General features: G+C 57.2%; 5 protein-coding genes across 5 annotated transcripts, besides 7 other annotated features; 2 read left to right on the top strand and 3 right to left on the bottom strand.

Moving 5' to 3' along the window:
- Positions 1 to 182: 182 nt before the first annotated feature.
- On the bottom strand, positions 183 to 1081 carry ACLA_027800 (40S ribosomal protein eS26; the record flags this gene model as incomplete). Its single annotated transcript, XM_001269480.1, has 4 exons — positions 183 to 288; positions 406 to 508; positions 714 to 841; positions 1059 to 1081. 4 exons carry the CDS (start codon positions 1079 to 1081, stop codon positions 183 to 185), a joined length of 360 nt encoding a protein of 119 aa, XP_001269481.1.
- A 1214-nt stretch (positions 1082 to 2295) lies between these two features.
- Positions 2296 to 4187, top strand: ACLA_027790 (CBS/PB1 domain-containing protein; the record flags this gene model as incomplete). The annotated part of the gene is made up of 3 exons (XM_001269479.1): positions 2296 to 3154; positions 3227 to 3321; positions 3378 to 4187. The coding sequence occupies 3 exons, from the start codon at positions 2296 to 2298 to the stop codon at positions 4185 to 4187; spliced, it is 1764 nt and encodes a 587-aa protein (XP_001269480.1).
- A 348-nt stretch (positions 4188 to 4535) lies between these two features.
- Positions 4536 to 4578: a microsatellite.
- A 427-nt stretch (positions 4579 to 5005) lies between these two features.
- On the top strand, positions 5006 to 8657 carry ACLA_027780 (nuclear import receptor PSE1; the record flags this gene model as incomplete). Its single annotated transcript, XM_001269478.1, has 5 exons — positions 5006 to 5188; positions 5368 to 5590; positions 5653 to 5828; positions 5887 to 8384; positions 8450 to 8657. The coding sequence occupies 5 exons, from the start codon at positions 5006 to 5008 to the stop codon at positions 8655 to 8657; spliced, it is 3288 nt and encodes a 1095-aa protein (XP_001269479.1).
- Positions 8395 to 8425: a microsatellite.
- Positions 8396 to 8422: a microsatellite.
- Positions 8658 to 8996: 339 nt separating the features above from the next.
- Positions 8997 to 9018: a microsatellite.
- ACLA_027770 (iron-containing alcohol dehydrogenase) lies at positions 9017 to 10330 on the bottom strand (the record flags this gene model as incomplete). Its single annotated transcript, XM_001269477.1, has 2 exons — positions 9017 to 9913; positions 9986 to 10330. The coding sequence occupies 2 exons, from the start codon at positions 10328 to 10330 to the stop codon at positions 9017 to 9019; spliced, it is 1242 nt and encodes a 413-aa protein (XP_001269478.1).
- A 31-nt stretch (positions 10331 to 10361) lies between these two features.
- Positions 10362 to 10399: a microsatellite.
- A 282-nt stretch (positions 10400 to 10681) lies between these two features.
- Positions 10682 to 10724: a microsatellite.
- Positions 10683 to 10724: a microsatellite.
- On the bottom strand, positions 10725 to 13264 carry ACLA_027760 (aconitate hydratase ACO2; the record flags this gene model as incomplete). The annotated part of the gene is made up of 2 exons (XM_001269476.1): positions 10725 to 13079; positions 13220 to 13264. 2 exons carry the CDS (start codon positions 13262 to 13264, stop codon positions 10725 to 10727), a joined length of 2400 nt encoding a protein of 799 aa, XP_001269477.1.
- Positions 13265 to 13388: the final 124 nt, after the last annotated feature.

Here is a 13388-nt window from a genome sequence, read left to right as displayed (position 1 = left end):
CGTCTCCTGCTCACGGCGAGCGATCCATTATGCCATGCGGTGCCTTATTTCGAACCTCCGAGACAGACTGAAACCCATTCATTCCATTTTGAACCGAGTAAGAAAGTGTGTATGAAAAAGAAACGTCACAAAACAGAAGTTCTTAAGGCCAATTCCATTTGCTCATCTCTTTTTTAACTTCCTTACATAGCCTTGGCGGCCTGAGGAGGGGCCAGCTTCTTGCCGTCCTTGTTGTACCTGATACGCGGGGGAGGGGCACGGTTGCGGCGGCCTTCCCGGGAACGGACACTGTGAGTGGAAGATCCGTCAGCCAATCTGGTCCTGATCGAATCTTCTCATGTGGAAGAAAAGTAGGCAAAGCCTGGAAATGGTATCCAAATCAAGGGGTGCAATCAGGGTGCGTACCGAACGATCTTGCCGTGGATAGCGCAGGAGACGCAGTACTGCAGCTTCAGGTACATCTTGGGGACGGCATAGTCGGTGAAAACGGAGGCGTCAGAGATATCACCTGTAAAGAAGAAAGGTCCGCAAGTCAGTCGGTTGTTTCTGGGGAGGTTTTTGAATCCCCCGGTGGTCCAGTCCAAGCGTCGAACTGCGGTAGATTCGTCCAATATATTCGCTCCAATGATCGATCACAGTCTGACTTCCTCGCCAACAGCCGCGCTATGGACATGGGTTCCAATGGTAGGGTTCTGGTGTAGGATCGAACGTACGGATGGCAGCGGACTCGACCATGTTGCGGATGGTGAATCTCTTGATCGCCTTGTCCTTAGGAGTGCAACGAGCGCAGTTGGAGCAGCGCACGGGCTTGACGTGGCCGCGGCCGTTCTTGTTGCGACCGCTGTAGAAAGAAAAAAACACACATGTCAGTTCGACGCGTCTTTATCAAAGCTTGAAGTCCAAAATTCCGCCTCCCTCCTCCATTTTCTTGTGATCTTTTCTGACATGAGGCTCTCCAACGGGCGGAAATTTCATGGCGATCCCGTCGGCGGCGATGGTGGATATTTTGAATTTGACAAGCGGGTTGGACATAGGAAAAGGAAGGGTTTCGCGCTTACTTGTTCGCCCTCTTCTTGACCATTTTGACGGATTTCTCTGCAAGATACGGTCAGAGATTTGAGGATTGTAGAGGGAGGGGAGGCGGCGTACTTGGCTGTCGGGGTTGGTTGTCGTAAGGCACTGGACGCTCTCAATCGCTAAGTCGTGATGGGGAGGTTGTGCCGGGTTTGTGTGGAAGCCCTATGCCCTTAAGCGAGGCCCGGTCACGGGATGCTGGATGCCTGATATTTTCCTCAGGCAGAAAACCTGTCTGGGTTTGGATGGCCTGACCGCCTCAGGCCTGTGGTCGGCTCACGTGCCGATGAATAACGAGCCGAAAGAGGTTTAGCGGCCGAAGCTGGTGCCAGCGTCACGGATCTTACGGTACGGAACCACGAGCTGCCACCGACTCGTACGGTCGTACCATATTTTCCCTCCCGAACATCGCGTCCTGTCAGTACTGAATGTCATGATTCGGTAATTGTTTACCCATCCCTGCCCAACTCCCTCTTGAGTGACACCCCTGTCTCTATCCGTATCTTTCTCGTCGGAACTGACCTGCATTAGTTATTACTGCTACGCCTGGTGGCCTGCTGTTGTTCAGCTCTTCTGCTCTCATCATTTATGGTACGTTCCGTTCCCTTGGCCTTCTTGTCCCCCTCTGTCTATCCTAACATCGTTCCGATTGAAACCATCTAGGTAGTGCTGAGAGGTTGATCTATCACGCCGAGGGACCCTCTATTTCACAGACATATCAATCAATAATTAACACTCACATCCCCTCATTCTCCTTCGTCCCCCTACGTCTTATTCTCCACCTGTGCATATTCTCACCGAAACTTCCTTCATACCGATTGGCGTCATGTCGGCTGCTGGAGGCACGTACAGGGGAACAACTAGCCAGAAGAACCTCGGGAGAGGTAGGCTACCCGACTTTGAGAATGGGCCTGCTTCCCACATTCCGCGACCTCGACCAGAAACAACATCTTCGACAAACACACCGGCCAGCGACGTGGGAAGTTCCACCATGAGTGCAGCAAGTAGTAGACAGAGACAGAATCAGTCGAAGCGAGATGAGGTTAGTACTCTCTGTTATTCTCTCATCGGCCTCAGCTCCTGGTAGCATGATTTCTATACCCCCTTCCGTTCGTATCCTGTAGGAAAATTTGCGGAAATTGCGCATGGAACCGATCGTGTTTCCATCAGAAACAATCAAAATGAGGCTAACATGTCGATTTGAAGGCAATCCGACGAAAAATGGAGGCGGACCTCAACAAGAAGAAGCATCATCAGACAAAAGCGCACCGCTCCCGCAAAGCTCCCCCAGGAACTGTGATGGCCTTGAAACCCAGCCAGGCCCTTCAGATCAAGCCCGGAACCACCGTCGCGGAAGCTGCGCAATTGATGGCTGCGAAACGAGAGGACTGCGTTCTTGTGACCGACGACGATGAGCGGATTGCTGGTATTTTCACCGCCAAGGATCTCGCGTTTCGTGTTGTCGGCATGGGTCAGAAAGCCCGTGATATTACCGTTGCCGAGATCATGACAAAGAACCCGCTGTGTGCGCGGACGGACACCAGCGCTACCGATGCCCTGGATCTGATGGTGAGAAAGGGATTCAGACATTTGCCGGTTATGGATGAGAACCAGGATATCTCGGGTATTCTCGACATCACCAGGTGCTTTTACGATGCGATGGAGAAGCTGGAGCGTGCGTACAGCTCCTCTCGAAAGCTTTACGATGCGTTGGAGGGTGTGCAGACCGAACTTGGTTCCAGCCAGCCTCAGCAGATCATCCAGTACGTGGAGGCACTCCGTTCGAAGATGTCCGGTCCGACACTCGAGACTGTCCTGGATGGGTTACCTCCAACCACGGTTTCTGTCCGAACCTCTGTTAGAGATGCCGCAGCTCTGATGAAGGAACACCACACGACCGCTCTTCTCGTGCAGGACCAGGGCTCCATCACCGGTATCTTCACTAGCAAGGATATCGTTCTGCGCGTCATCGCTCCAGGACTGGACCCTGCCACCTGCAGTGTCGTTCGTGTGATGACCCCGCACCCTGATTTTGCTCCCACCGACATGAGCATTCAAGCTGCTTTGCGCAAGATGCATGGTCAGTAAGAAGAAGAAAAAAACCAAGTTCTCTCATTGGCGTGCAACGAAATTCTGACAAGATCGACTACAGATGGCCATTACCTCAACCTGCCCGTCATGAACGAGGCTGGAGAAATTGTCGGAATGGTGGATGTTCTCAAGCTCACTTATGCTACCCTTGAGCAGGTCAGTAGGCGATTTTGTATGGCAACTGGCACTTTATCTGACAAGATATCCCACAGATCAATTCGATGCAGACGCATGACGATGAAGGCCCCGCTTGGAACAAGTTCTGGCTGTCGATGGACAACGAATCCGACTCGATGGTCTCTGGCAGTCAGCGAGCCCCGAATCGTTCAGTTCTGAGTCCCGAGTCACCACGGCATCATCTGGAAGGCCGTGACAGCGTGCTCCCCAACGAATCCGCGTCCCACCACGGCGGAGATGAACACTCCGAATACCACGAACCTCGTCCTGAAGAAAGCACTTCGTTCCCGTTCAAATTCAAGGCCCCTAGCGGACGCATGCACCGTGTCAACGTGCTTACATCGGCTGGCGTTGCCGACCTGGTTGCACAAGTCACGGCCAAGCTGGGTAACGAGCTGGAGGCAGTGGGTGGTGCCGCCACTGTGGAAGAAGGCAAACTCAGCGACACCGGCTATGCCCTGAGCTACATGGACAATGAAGGCGACACCGTTTCCATCACCACCGATCAGGATCTGACTGATGCCGTCAAGCTCGCCCGTCGCTCGCATCGGGACAAGGTCGATCTCTTTCTGCATGATCCAAACCAGCCCCCGATCCCGGCTACGCTCGATCCCCAACCTGCTCCTGCCCGTCCTGTTCAGGAAAAGCCCGTCTCAGTCGTCGACGATCGGCTGTCGGAGGAGCCACCTGTTCCTAAGGTTCGTCCCCAAGCATTCCCGGCTCGTCAGCCCGAGGAGCAGTTTATCTCTGGCGTGCCCAATGAGCTTCTGCTTCCAGGCGCTATTGTGACCTTGGCTGCTGTGATTGCTGGCGTGTTCGTTTTGGGCCGCGCCACCAGCCGTTAAACAGTGGCATGGCTGTCCAGCGGATTGATAGGCACATTGTGCACGTTCTGTTCTCCCCGTTCGTTTGAACTGTGTTATACTACCAGCAAGTCTTGACAGCGATCTTCTTCCCTCCTTGTTTTTCTCCCCGTCATCTCTTTAATCCTACAGTCGACTTTTCGGATACCGCTAGTGTTAGCGAAGTGTATTAGCAATGCATATAGTTCCACCTACCGATAAGCACTGGCCATAGCGGGACATTGTAGCCCCAGCGATCATTTTATTCTTCCATGGATGGGGCGTTGGCAGATACTAGACGGAGAGTCCCATGACTAGGTTATGCCTTTAGATCCTTAGATGCCTAGATGCCTGGATACCTGGATACCTGGATACCTGGATACCTGGATGCCTGAGCCTGCCCGATCGGGACTAGCGCCAAGCTGCCTTGATGGCTGCAATTATTTTTTGGGTTTTGGCGGGCTTCAAACTATCGACTCTAGGGACATCCCACATAGCTCAGCTCAACTACTCTGCTCCTTGTTCCTCTAGCAGCGCCTTGCTTGAGCTGGGATGCTGAGCTTGACCTTGTGCTGCCGTTGATTGCTGATTCATTACGCTCGTCGTCTCTAGTGACCTTCCTGCCAACCGGGTTGTACTTAGTTACCCCCACCAAAGAAAAAAAAAAGACCACCACTAGCCAAGGGAATCAAGTCGCCCTTCCCGCCTAACCAACCCGGCTGCAGTGCGGGAGACTCGCATTCACCTCCGTCTTTGAGCGGGCCACCGTCGAAAATTCTCAGGGTAGATATATAAACGAGCCTACGTTACAAGCGAACATCATGTCCTTGCTACCTCCCGAGGTCCACTCCGCGCTGTCTCAGCTGTTGCGCGCGCTGACCACCCCCGATAACGCGGTCCGAACCCAGGCGGAAGAGCAGTTGAATAATGACTGGATCCAAACCCGTCCGGATGTCCTCTTGATGGGTTTGGCGGAGCAGATTCAGGGTGCAGAGGATACGGTTGTAAGTGCATCCTTGGTTTTTGGATTATCGATCAATATGAAGGGATACGGGAAACTTCGTCCGAGTGGAACGCGGAAGCGAGGGAATGAGATGGCTATTCTACTGCAGACCCGGCCCTTTTTTCACTGCCATGGCTTTGCTGGAGTAGATTCGGTTGTGTTGACTTGTGTTCCCGGCAGGCGCGTACATTCGCTGCGGTGCTCTTCAGAAGAATCGCAACCAAGACACGAAAAGATCCCGTCACAAACGAGGCCAAGGAACTTTTTTCGACACTCTCCGGCGAGCAAAGGCTGGTTATTCGGCAGAAGTTGGTCACCTGCCTGACGACCGAGTCCGTCACAGATGTCCGGAAGAAGATCGGTGATGCCGTCGCTGAGATCGCCAGACAATACACTGATAACGGTATGCGCAATTCATGTCTGACGACGGAGAGACCTCTCGCTGATTTTGCTGTGTTTTTTCAGGTGATCAATGGCCCGAGCTTCTCGGTGTGCTATTCCAGGCCAGCCAGTCTCCCGATGCAGGCTTGCGCGAGGCAGCCTTCCGCATTTTCTCCACCACTCCCGGTATCATTGAGAAGAACCACGAGGATGCCGTGTCGGGTGTGTTCAGCAAGGGCTTCAAGGACGATGTCGTCTCTGTACGTTGGCATTCTTCCGAGAAAGCGGGCGCGGGATTAACGATGATATGTGTTTTAGGTTCGCATCGCCGCCATGGAGGCCTTCGCTTCATTCTTCCGCTCCATCTCCAAGAAGTCTCAATCCAAGTTCTTCGGACTCATGCCCGATCTCCTCAACATTCTACCTCCTCTGAAGGAGTCGTCCGAGAGCGACGAGCTCTCGTCTGCCTTCTTGGCCCTCATCGAACTTGCCGAGATCAACCCCAAAATGTTCAAGGCCATGTTCAACAATCTGGTCAAATTCAGTATCAGCGTGATCGCCGACAAGGATCTCAGCGACCAGGTGCGCCAGAACGCCCTGGAGCTGATGGCTACATTTGCCGACTACGCCCCCTCCATTTGCAAGAAGGATCCTGAGTTCGCTCAAGAGATGGTCACCCAATGTCTGAGTCTGATGACGGACATTGGAGTGGATGATGACGATGCTGCTGAGTGGAACGCGTCCGAGGATCTAGATCTTGAGGAGAGCGATCTCAACCACGTTGCGGGTGAGCAGTGCATGGACCGTCTCGCCAACAAGCTCGGCGGGCAGATCATCCTTCCCGCCACTTTTGCCTGGATCCCCCGCATGATGTCTTCGTCGGCCTGGCGCGATCGCCATGCCGCGCTCATGGCCGTCTCCGCCATCTCCGAGGGTTGCCGTGATCTGATGGTCGGCGAGCTCGACCAGGTGCTGGCTCTTGTTGTGCCGGCTCTCCAGGATCCCCACCCTCGTGTGCGCTACGCCGGCTGCAACGCCCTCGGCCAGATGAGCACCGATTTCGCTGGCACAATGCAAGAGAAGTACCACGCCGTTGTGCTGAACAACATCATCCCGGTGCTGGATAACGCCGAACCCCGAGTTCAGGCCCACGCTGCCGCCGCGTTGGTGAACTTCTGCGAAGAAGCGGAGAAGATTGTCCTCGAGCCGTACCTCGCCGACCTTCTGCGACACCTTCTGCAGCTCCTGCGCAGCGACAAGCGCTATGTGCAGGAACAGGCGCTCTCCACTATTGCCACAATTGCCGATTCCGCGGAGAACGCGTTCGACCAGTTCTACGATACCCTGATGCCATTGCTCTTCAACGTCCTGAAGGAGGAGCAGTCCAAGGAGTACCGACTCCTGCGTGCCAAGGCTATGGAGTGCGCTACTCTCATCGCGCTAGCGGTGGGCAAGGAGAAGATGGGACAGGATGCACTGAACCTTGTGCAGCTGCTTGGCAACATTCAGCAGAACATTGTCGATGCGGATGACCCGCAGTCGCAGTATCTGCTCCACTGCTGGGGCCGTATGTGCCGGGTGCTTGGTCAGGACTTTGTCCCTTATCTGCCGGGTGTCATGCCCCCTCTCCTGACGGTCGCCGCTGCCAAGGCCGACATCCAGCTGCTGGATGATGAGGACCAGATCGACCAGGTCGAGCAGGATGAGGGCTGGGAGCTGGTCCCTCTGAAGGGCAAGATCATCGGTATCAAGACCAGCGCCCTGGAGGACAAGAACACCGCCATCGAGCTGATTACCATTTATGCTCAGATTCTGGAAGCTGCCTTCGAGCCCTATGTGCTGGAGACGATGGAGAAGATTGCCGTGCCCGGTCTTGCCTTCTTCTTCCACGACCCCGTGCGAGTTTCGTCAGCTAAGCTCATCCCTCAGCTGCTCAATTCTTACAAGAAGGCACACGGCGTGCAGTCGCCAGGATTCGCGGCCATGTGGAACAAGGTTGCTGAGAAGATCATCGAGGTGCTGAGCGCCGAGCCCACCGTGGACACTCTGGCGGAGATGTACCAGTGCTTCTATGAATCCGTTGAGGTGGTCGGCAAGAACTGCCTCAGCCCGCAGCACATGGAGGCGTTCATTGAGTCGGCCAAGTCGACGCTGGAGGACTACCAGGTTCGCGTCAAGGCGCGGATCGAGGAGCGGGCCGACGCGGAAGAGGGCGACGAGGAGAACCTCGACTACGAGTACGCCATTGAGGATGACCAGAACCTGCTGAGCGATATGAACAAGGCATTCCACACTATCTTCAAGAACCAAGGCACGACCTTTCTGCCATCATGGCAACGCTTGCTGCCCTTCTACGGTGCATTCATCACCAGCCAGGACCCGACGCAGCGGCAATGGGCTCTCTGCATCATGGATGATGTGCTGGAGTTCTGCGGCGCCGAGTCGTGGACCTTCAAGGATCACATCATGCAGCCTCTGGCCGCAGGATTGCGGGATGAGAACGCTGCCAACCGGCAGGCGGCCGCCTACGGCGTCGGTGTTGCTGCTCAAAAGGGCGGCCCTGCCTGGAGCGACTTCGTTGCTGCCTGCCTCCCCAGCCTGTTCCAGGTAACGCAGATCAACCAGGCCCGCACGGAGGAGCACGTGTTTGCGACCGAGAACGCCTCGGCCAGTATCGCCAAGATCCTGCACTACAATGCCAGCAAGGTCCCGAACCCACAGGAGGTCGTGGCCAACTGGCTCACCACGCTGCCAATCACATACGACGAGGAGGCAGCGCCGTACGCTTATTCCTTCCTGGCACAGCTGATTGACCAGTAAGTTTTCCTCTCTCTCTCTCTCTCTCTCTCTCTCTTTCGGAAAGATGCTGACTCTCTCACAGGCAAAACCCGGTGGTGATGTCTAATGCCGACAAGGTGTTCGGATACATTGTGCAGGCCCTGGAGGCCGAGACGCTACAGGGCCAGACCGCAGGACGTGTGGCCAACTCGGCGAAGCAGCTGGTGGCCACCACAGGGTTGAATGCAGACCAGATCCTGGCGGGCGTGAATCCGGACAACCAGGCGGCGGTGCGAAGCTATTTCCAGTAAGGGGATATCGTTCTCTCTTCCGAGTTCTTTTTATTTTTTCCTTTTTTTCGGTATGAATCTTGATATGCAATGGAAGTATATGAATAGGAATGATGTCTTGCGTTTTTATCACGTTGATTCCTGTGACGAGTTTTCTCTATCCAAGCGCGAGGATCCTGAGGAGAGGGGATTCCTGAGTTCTACACGCCAATGATCGTTGGATCGAAATAGATTTATAGTTCTTTCAACCCTTATCGGTAGTCCCATTGGCTGAGTAACAGTAATAATAATTCATCAAGTCATCCAGTATGTGCATGTCTCTTACAGCAGCACTAGCATGTGGTGGTCTCGGCTTAAGAGCTCTCTCTCTCTCTCTCTCTCTATTCAACCACCATCTCGAGAATCTCCAGAACCTGCTCCTTCTCCAGCAAGGGCACCGGATTCGTCTTGCACCAGTGATCATGCAGACTATTCGCCGCCAGCGCATCCAGCGCATCCCGGCCGACCCCAACATCCTTCAGCGACCGCGGCATGCCCAGCTCCCGAACCACCACGTCCAGCACATCGCCCAGATCCGCCGTCTCGGCATCGACGCCCCTCCGGCGCAGCGCCGCCACGACCTCCTCGTCCCGCACCAGGAACTTGACCGCGCGCTCCTGCTGCGCGCCGTTCGCCCCGTACTTGGCGTTGAACTTGCACACCGCAGGGAGCAGGATACAGCTGGTCTCGCCGTGGCCGACCCCGAGCGGACCCAGCTGGTGGCCGATGCCGTGGCTGGCGCCCAGCTCGACGACGCCGCCGCCGCCGGCGCCGCTCGTCAGGGCCGCCATGGCGTCGACCGAGCCGAGCTGGCAGAGCAGGTGGGCGTCGGGGTCGGCGCGGTCGCGGCGGCAGCGCAGCAGGCCCGGGACGAGCTGGCGCAGGGCGTGCATGGCGTGCTGGTCGGAGGCGTCGGTGGTGCCGGTGGTGGCGCACAGGGTCTCGACGCAGTGGTCGACGGCGCGGATGCCGGTGCTCAGCCAGATGGCGTCCGGGGTGGTGGTTGCGAGGGCCGGGTCGAGGATGACGAGCTGGGGCCCGCGCGTGGGGCCGCGGAACATGTGTTTCTGGTGCGTGGCGTCGTCGGTAGCGCCCGCGAAGTTGGAGTACTCGCCGGCGGAGAGCGAAGTCGGGATGGAGATGATGGGGACCGTCGGCGGGTGGGCGTCGGCCCGCTCCTCGGGGCCCTGGGCGAGCGAGGCTAGGCCGGAGGTGTTCTGGACGTTGTTGGCGAGGGCCTGGTAGTTGTTCATCAGCTTAGACCTTTTTTTGCTAGTAGATCCGGGGGAAAAAAGGGAAGGGTTGCATACCAATGCAGCCACCTTGGCGCCATCGGTCAGACTGCCCGCGCCCAGCGTCAGGAGCAGATCCGCCTCGACCCGTCGCGCGTCCTCGACGACCTCCAGCACTTCCGACCAGAGGGTGTGGCTCTTCATGCCGATGCGGCGGCCCACGACCTTATCTGGTCCCAGCGCCGCGACCAGGCGGTCCAGCGCATCGGTGTTGCGCGCCAGAGACGCCGAGCAGATCACATAGACGCGGGAGGCCGCGAAGGTGTTGGCGATATGGTGGGCTGCGGCGGCGGGGAAGGGAATACCATAGGAAAGCAGGGGTCGAGCACGGTCGGCGAAGGCCGGACGGACGGTTTCTGGCATTTTGTGGGGGGGGGAGGGTGAGTGGATAGTAGATGGAGATGGAGATGGAGATGGAGATGGAGATGGAGAATGCTTGGAAGAGGAAGAGAGATGGATGCAGAACGTGGGGTGTTGGAGAGGGGAAAGAAGAACGGGATTCCTTTGATTTCAAATGGCCCCAAGTGAGATTGATTGCATCATGCCAAATGCTTCATTCAATATAGCCTCAAACAGTTGCTTGGATATCTTATACACAGTCACAGACCAAATGTACATACACCGACGCCTTCAATATGACCCTCCCAACAATATGGTTTTTGTTTTTTAAATCTATCGCTTCATTTTTCGGACTCCTCCGCTTCCCCTGTGGGGAAAAAAAAAAAAAAAAAAAAAAAAAAACAAAAAAACAAAAAAATCACTCGTGGGCCCGCTTGGCCAGCAGGTTCAAGGCACTTCCGGCCAGGACAAACCCGCACTGATCCTTGCTCAGCGTGTGGTTCACGGGGATCGTGAACTTCTCGCCGTTCTTCTTGGTCACCTGCAGCTGGATCGATCCCTGACCACCCGCCTGCAGCACGTCGTACAGGCCGATGGTGTCGACCTGGTCGCAGGCGTCGATGCGGTCGTAGTCGGCCTTGTTGGCGAACGTCAGAGGCACCACACCCTGCTTCTTGAGGTTGGTCTCGTGGATGCGAGCAAAGCTCTTGGCCACGATGATGCGGCCGCCCAGGTACCGGGGCTGCAGAGCGGCGTGCTCACGCGCACTCCCCTCGCCGTAGTTGTCCTCGGCCACCACCAGCCATTCGAGACCGTCGGCCTTCCACTGGGCGGCCAGGTCGGGGATCGAGTATTGCTTGCCGGCGTCGTCGTACGCGACGTTGGTCTCGCCCGTAGCCGCGTTGACCGCGCCGATCAGAGTGTTGGCCGAGATGTTGGGCAGATGGCCCTTGTACTTCAACCACGGGCCGGCCGCGGAGATGGTGTCGGTCGTGCACTGGCCCTTGACCTTGTACAGCACCTTCAATCCGGACAGCTCGCCCGCAGGAAAGGGAGCAAAGGGCTCCAGAAGTGCCAGACGATCGGAGGTGGGGGAGACAATGACCTCCACCGCAGCGTCGGGAACGGCCGCGCTGGGCTGGAAGGCAGGGTTGCCGTCGGCGAAACCGGCGCTGGGCAGGTGAGAACCCTGGGGAGGACGGAACTGGAAGTCCTCGCCGCTGGGGGTCTTCAGGGAGTCGGTCATGGGGTTGAAGGTGGTGGTGCCCGAGTACGCGAGAGCGGTGACAATCTCCGGCGACGCGAGGAAGTTCATCGTGCGACGGTTGCCGTCGTTGCGGCTGGGGAAGTTCCGGTTGTATGAGGTGAAGATGGCATTGTCCTCCCCCTTGGGGACGCCATCGGTCCGCTTCCACTGGCCAATGCAGGGTCCACAGGCGTTGGCCAGCACGGTGCCACCCGCCTCGGAGAAGCTCGACAGGGTCTGGTCGCGGTCCAGGGTGGCGCGGATCTGCTCACTGCCGGGAGTGATGAAGAAATCCGCCTTGGGCTTGAGGCCGGCCGCGGTGGCCTGCTTGACCAGGTCCTCGGCACGGGTCATGTCCTCGTAGGAGCTGTTGGTGCAGCTGCCGATCAGGCCAGCACCCAGGGTCTCGGGCCACTTGTTCTGGCGCACGGTGTCGGCAAAGGCAGACACGGGCACGGACAGATCGGGGGTGAAGGGACCGTTGATGTGGGGCTCCAGCGTCGACAGATCAATGGTGATCACCTGGTCGTACTCGGCGCCATCATCAGCCCGCAGAAGGTTCTTGGGGCCCGAGGCCGCAATCTCAGCGGCCGCCTGGGCCACATCGCCCCGGTGCGTCGCCTGCAGGTACGGCACCATGCTGGGGGAGAAGGGGAAGACCGAAGTGGTGGCGCCCACCTCCGCACCCATGTTGCAGCAGGTGGCCATACCAGTACAGCTGAGCGTCTCGACGCCAGGTCCGTGATACTCGATCACATAGCCGGTGCCACCGCGCACCGTCAGCTTGCCCGCCAGGTGCAGGATGATGTCCTTGGGGGAGGCCCAGCCGCTCAGCTTACCCTCCAGGCGCACACCCAGGACGCGGGGCGCCTTCAGCTCCCAGGGGGCGTCCACCAGCGCATCAACTGCATCCGCACCGCCAACGCCGATCGCAATCGCGCCCAGACCACCCGCATTGGGCGTGTGGCTGTCGGTACCCAGCATCATCAGACCCGGGGCGGCGTAGTTCTCCAGCACGCTCTGGTGGATGATACCCGCGCCGGGCGGCCAGAATTCAATGCCGTAGCGCTTGGCAGCACTCTCCAGGAACTCGAACACCTCGCGGTTGCCTTCGATCGAGGCAGGGAGATCGGTATCCGCGCCGCGCTCACCGACAATCATGTGGTCGCAGTGGATACTGGCGGGCACGGCGGTCGAGGGCAGACCGCACGACATGAACTGCAGCAGCGCCATCTGGGCCGACGCATCCTGCATCGCCACCCGATCGGGCTTCAGCTTCAGATTGGCCTGGCCCCGGATATCCCGTCCGTTGTTGGTGCCGGTCAGCAGAGACTCCTCCGGGTTGGCCAGATGGGCGTAGAGGATCTTCTCCGCCAAGGTGAGGGCGCGCGAGGAACCCAGCACCTTGCGGACCTGCTCGAGGTTCCGCACGATCTTCGGATAGGGGGGCATGCGTGCGGCCGCGGCCTCAGTAGCCATGCCACGGCGTGTGAACAACTGTTGTGGGGAGAGACATTTCGGAGCCAGCTAATATGGGGTAGATGTTAGTCATGACCATGTGAAACCTGGGGTTTGATGATCGTTGTAATAACTCGATGCGAAAGTGCCAGCAATTGAGAGCCAAAGAAAGAAGGGGAGGGGGGAGGGATGGTAAAAAAAAAACGTACCCTGCGAGAGGCCGTAGCTCGCTGCCAGACAAGCTGCCTCACCATCTTGACGCCTGGGGGAGAGAGAGAGAGTGTGTGCAAGCAAAGATGGATTGCGGAGAAAAGATGAGTCGACGGCGATTTTTCCCTTTTGTATTTTTCTTCGCTGCTCCCTTATTTGCCTGCTTCC

This window comes from Aspergillus clavatus, genomic scaffold (genome assembly GCF_000002715.2).
Source record: "Aspergillus clavatus NRRL 1 1099423829805 genomic scaffold, whole genome shotgun sequence".
NCBI lineage: Eukaryota > Fungi > Ascomycota > Eurotiomycetes > Eurotiales > Aspergillaceae > Aspergillus > Aspergillus clavatus.
The sequence above is the reverse complement of the archived record's forward strand: the minus strand, read 5'-3'. Positions and strand labels throughout refer to the sequence as shown.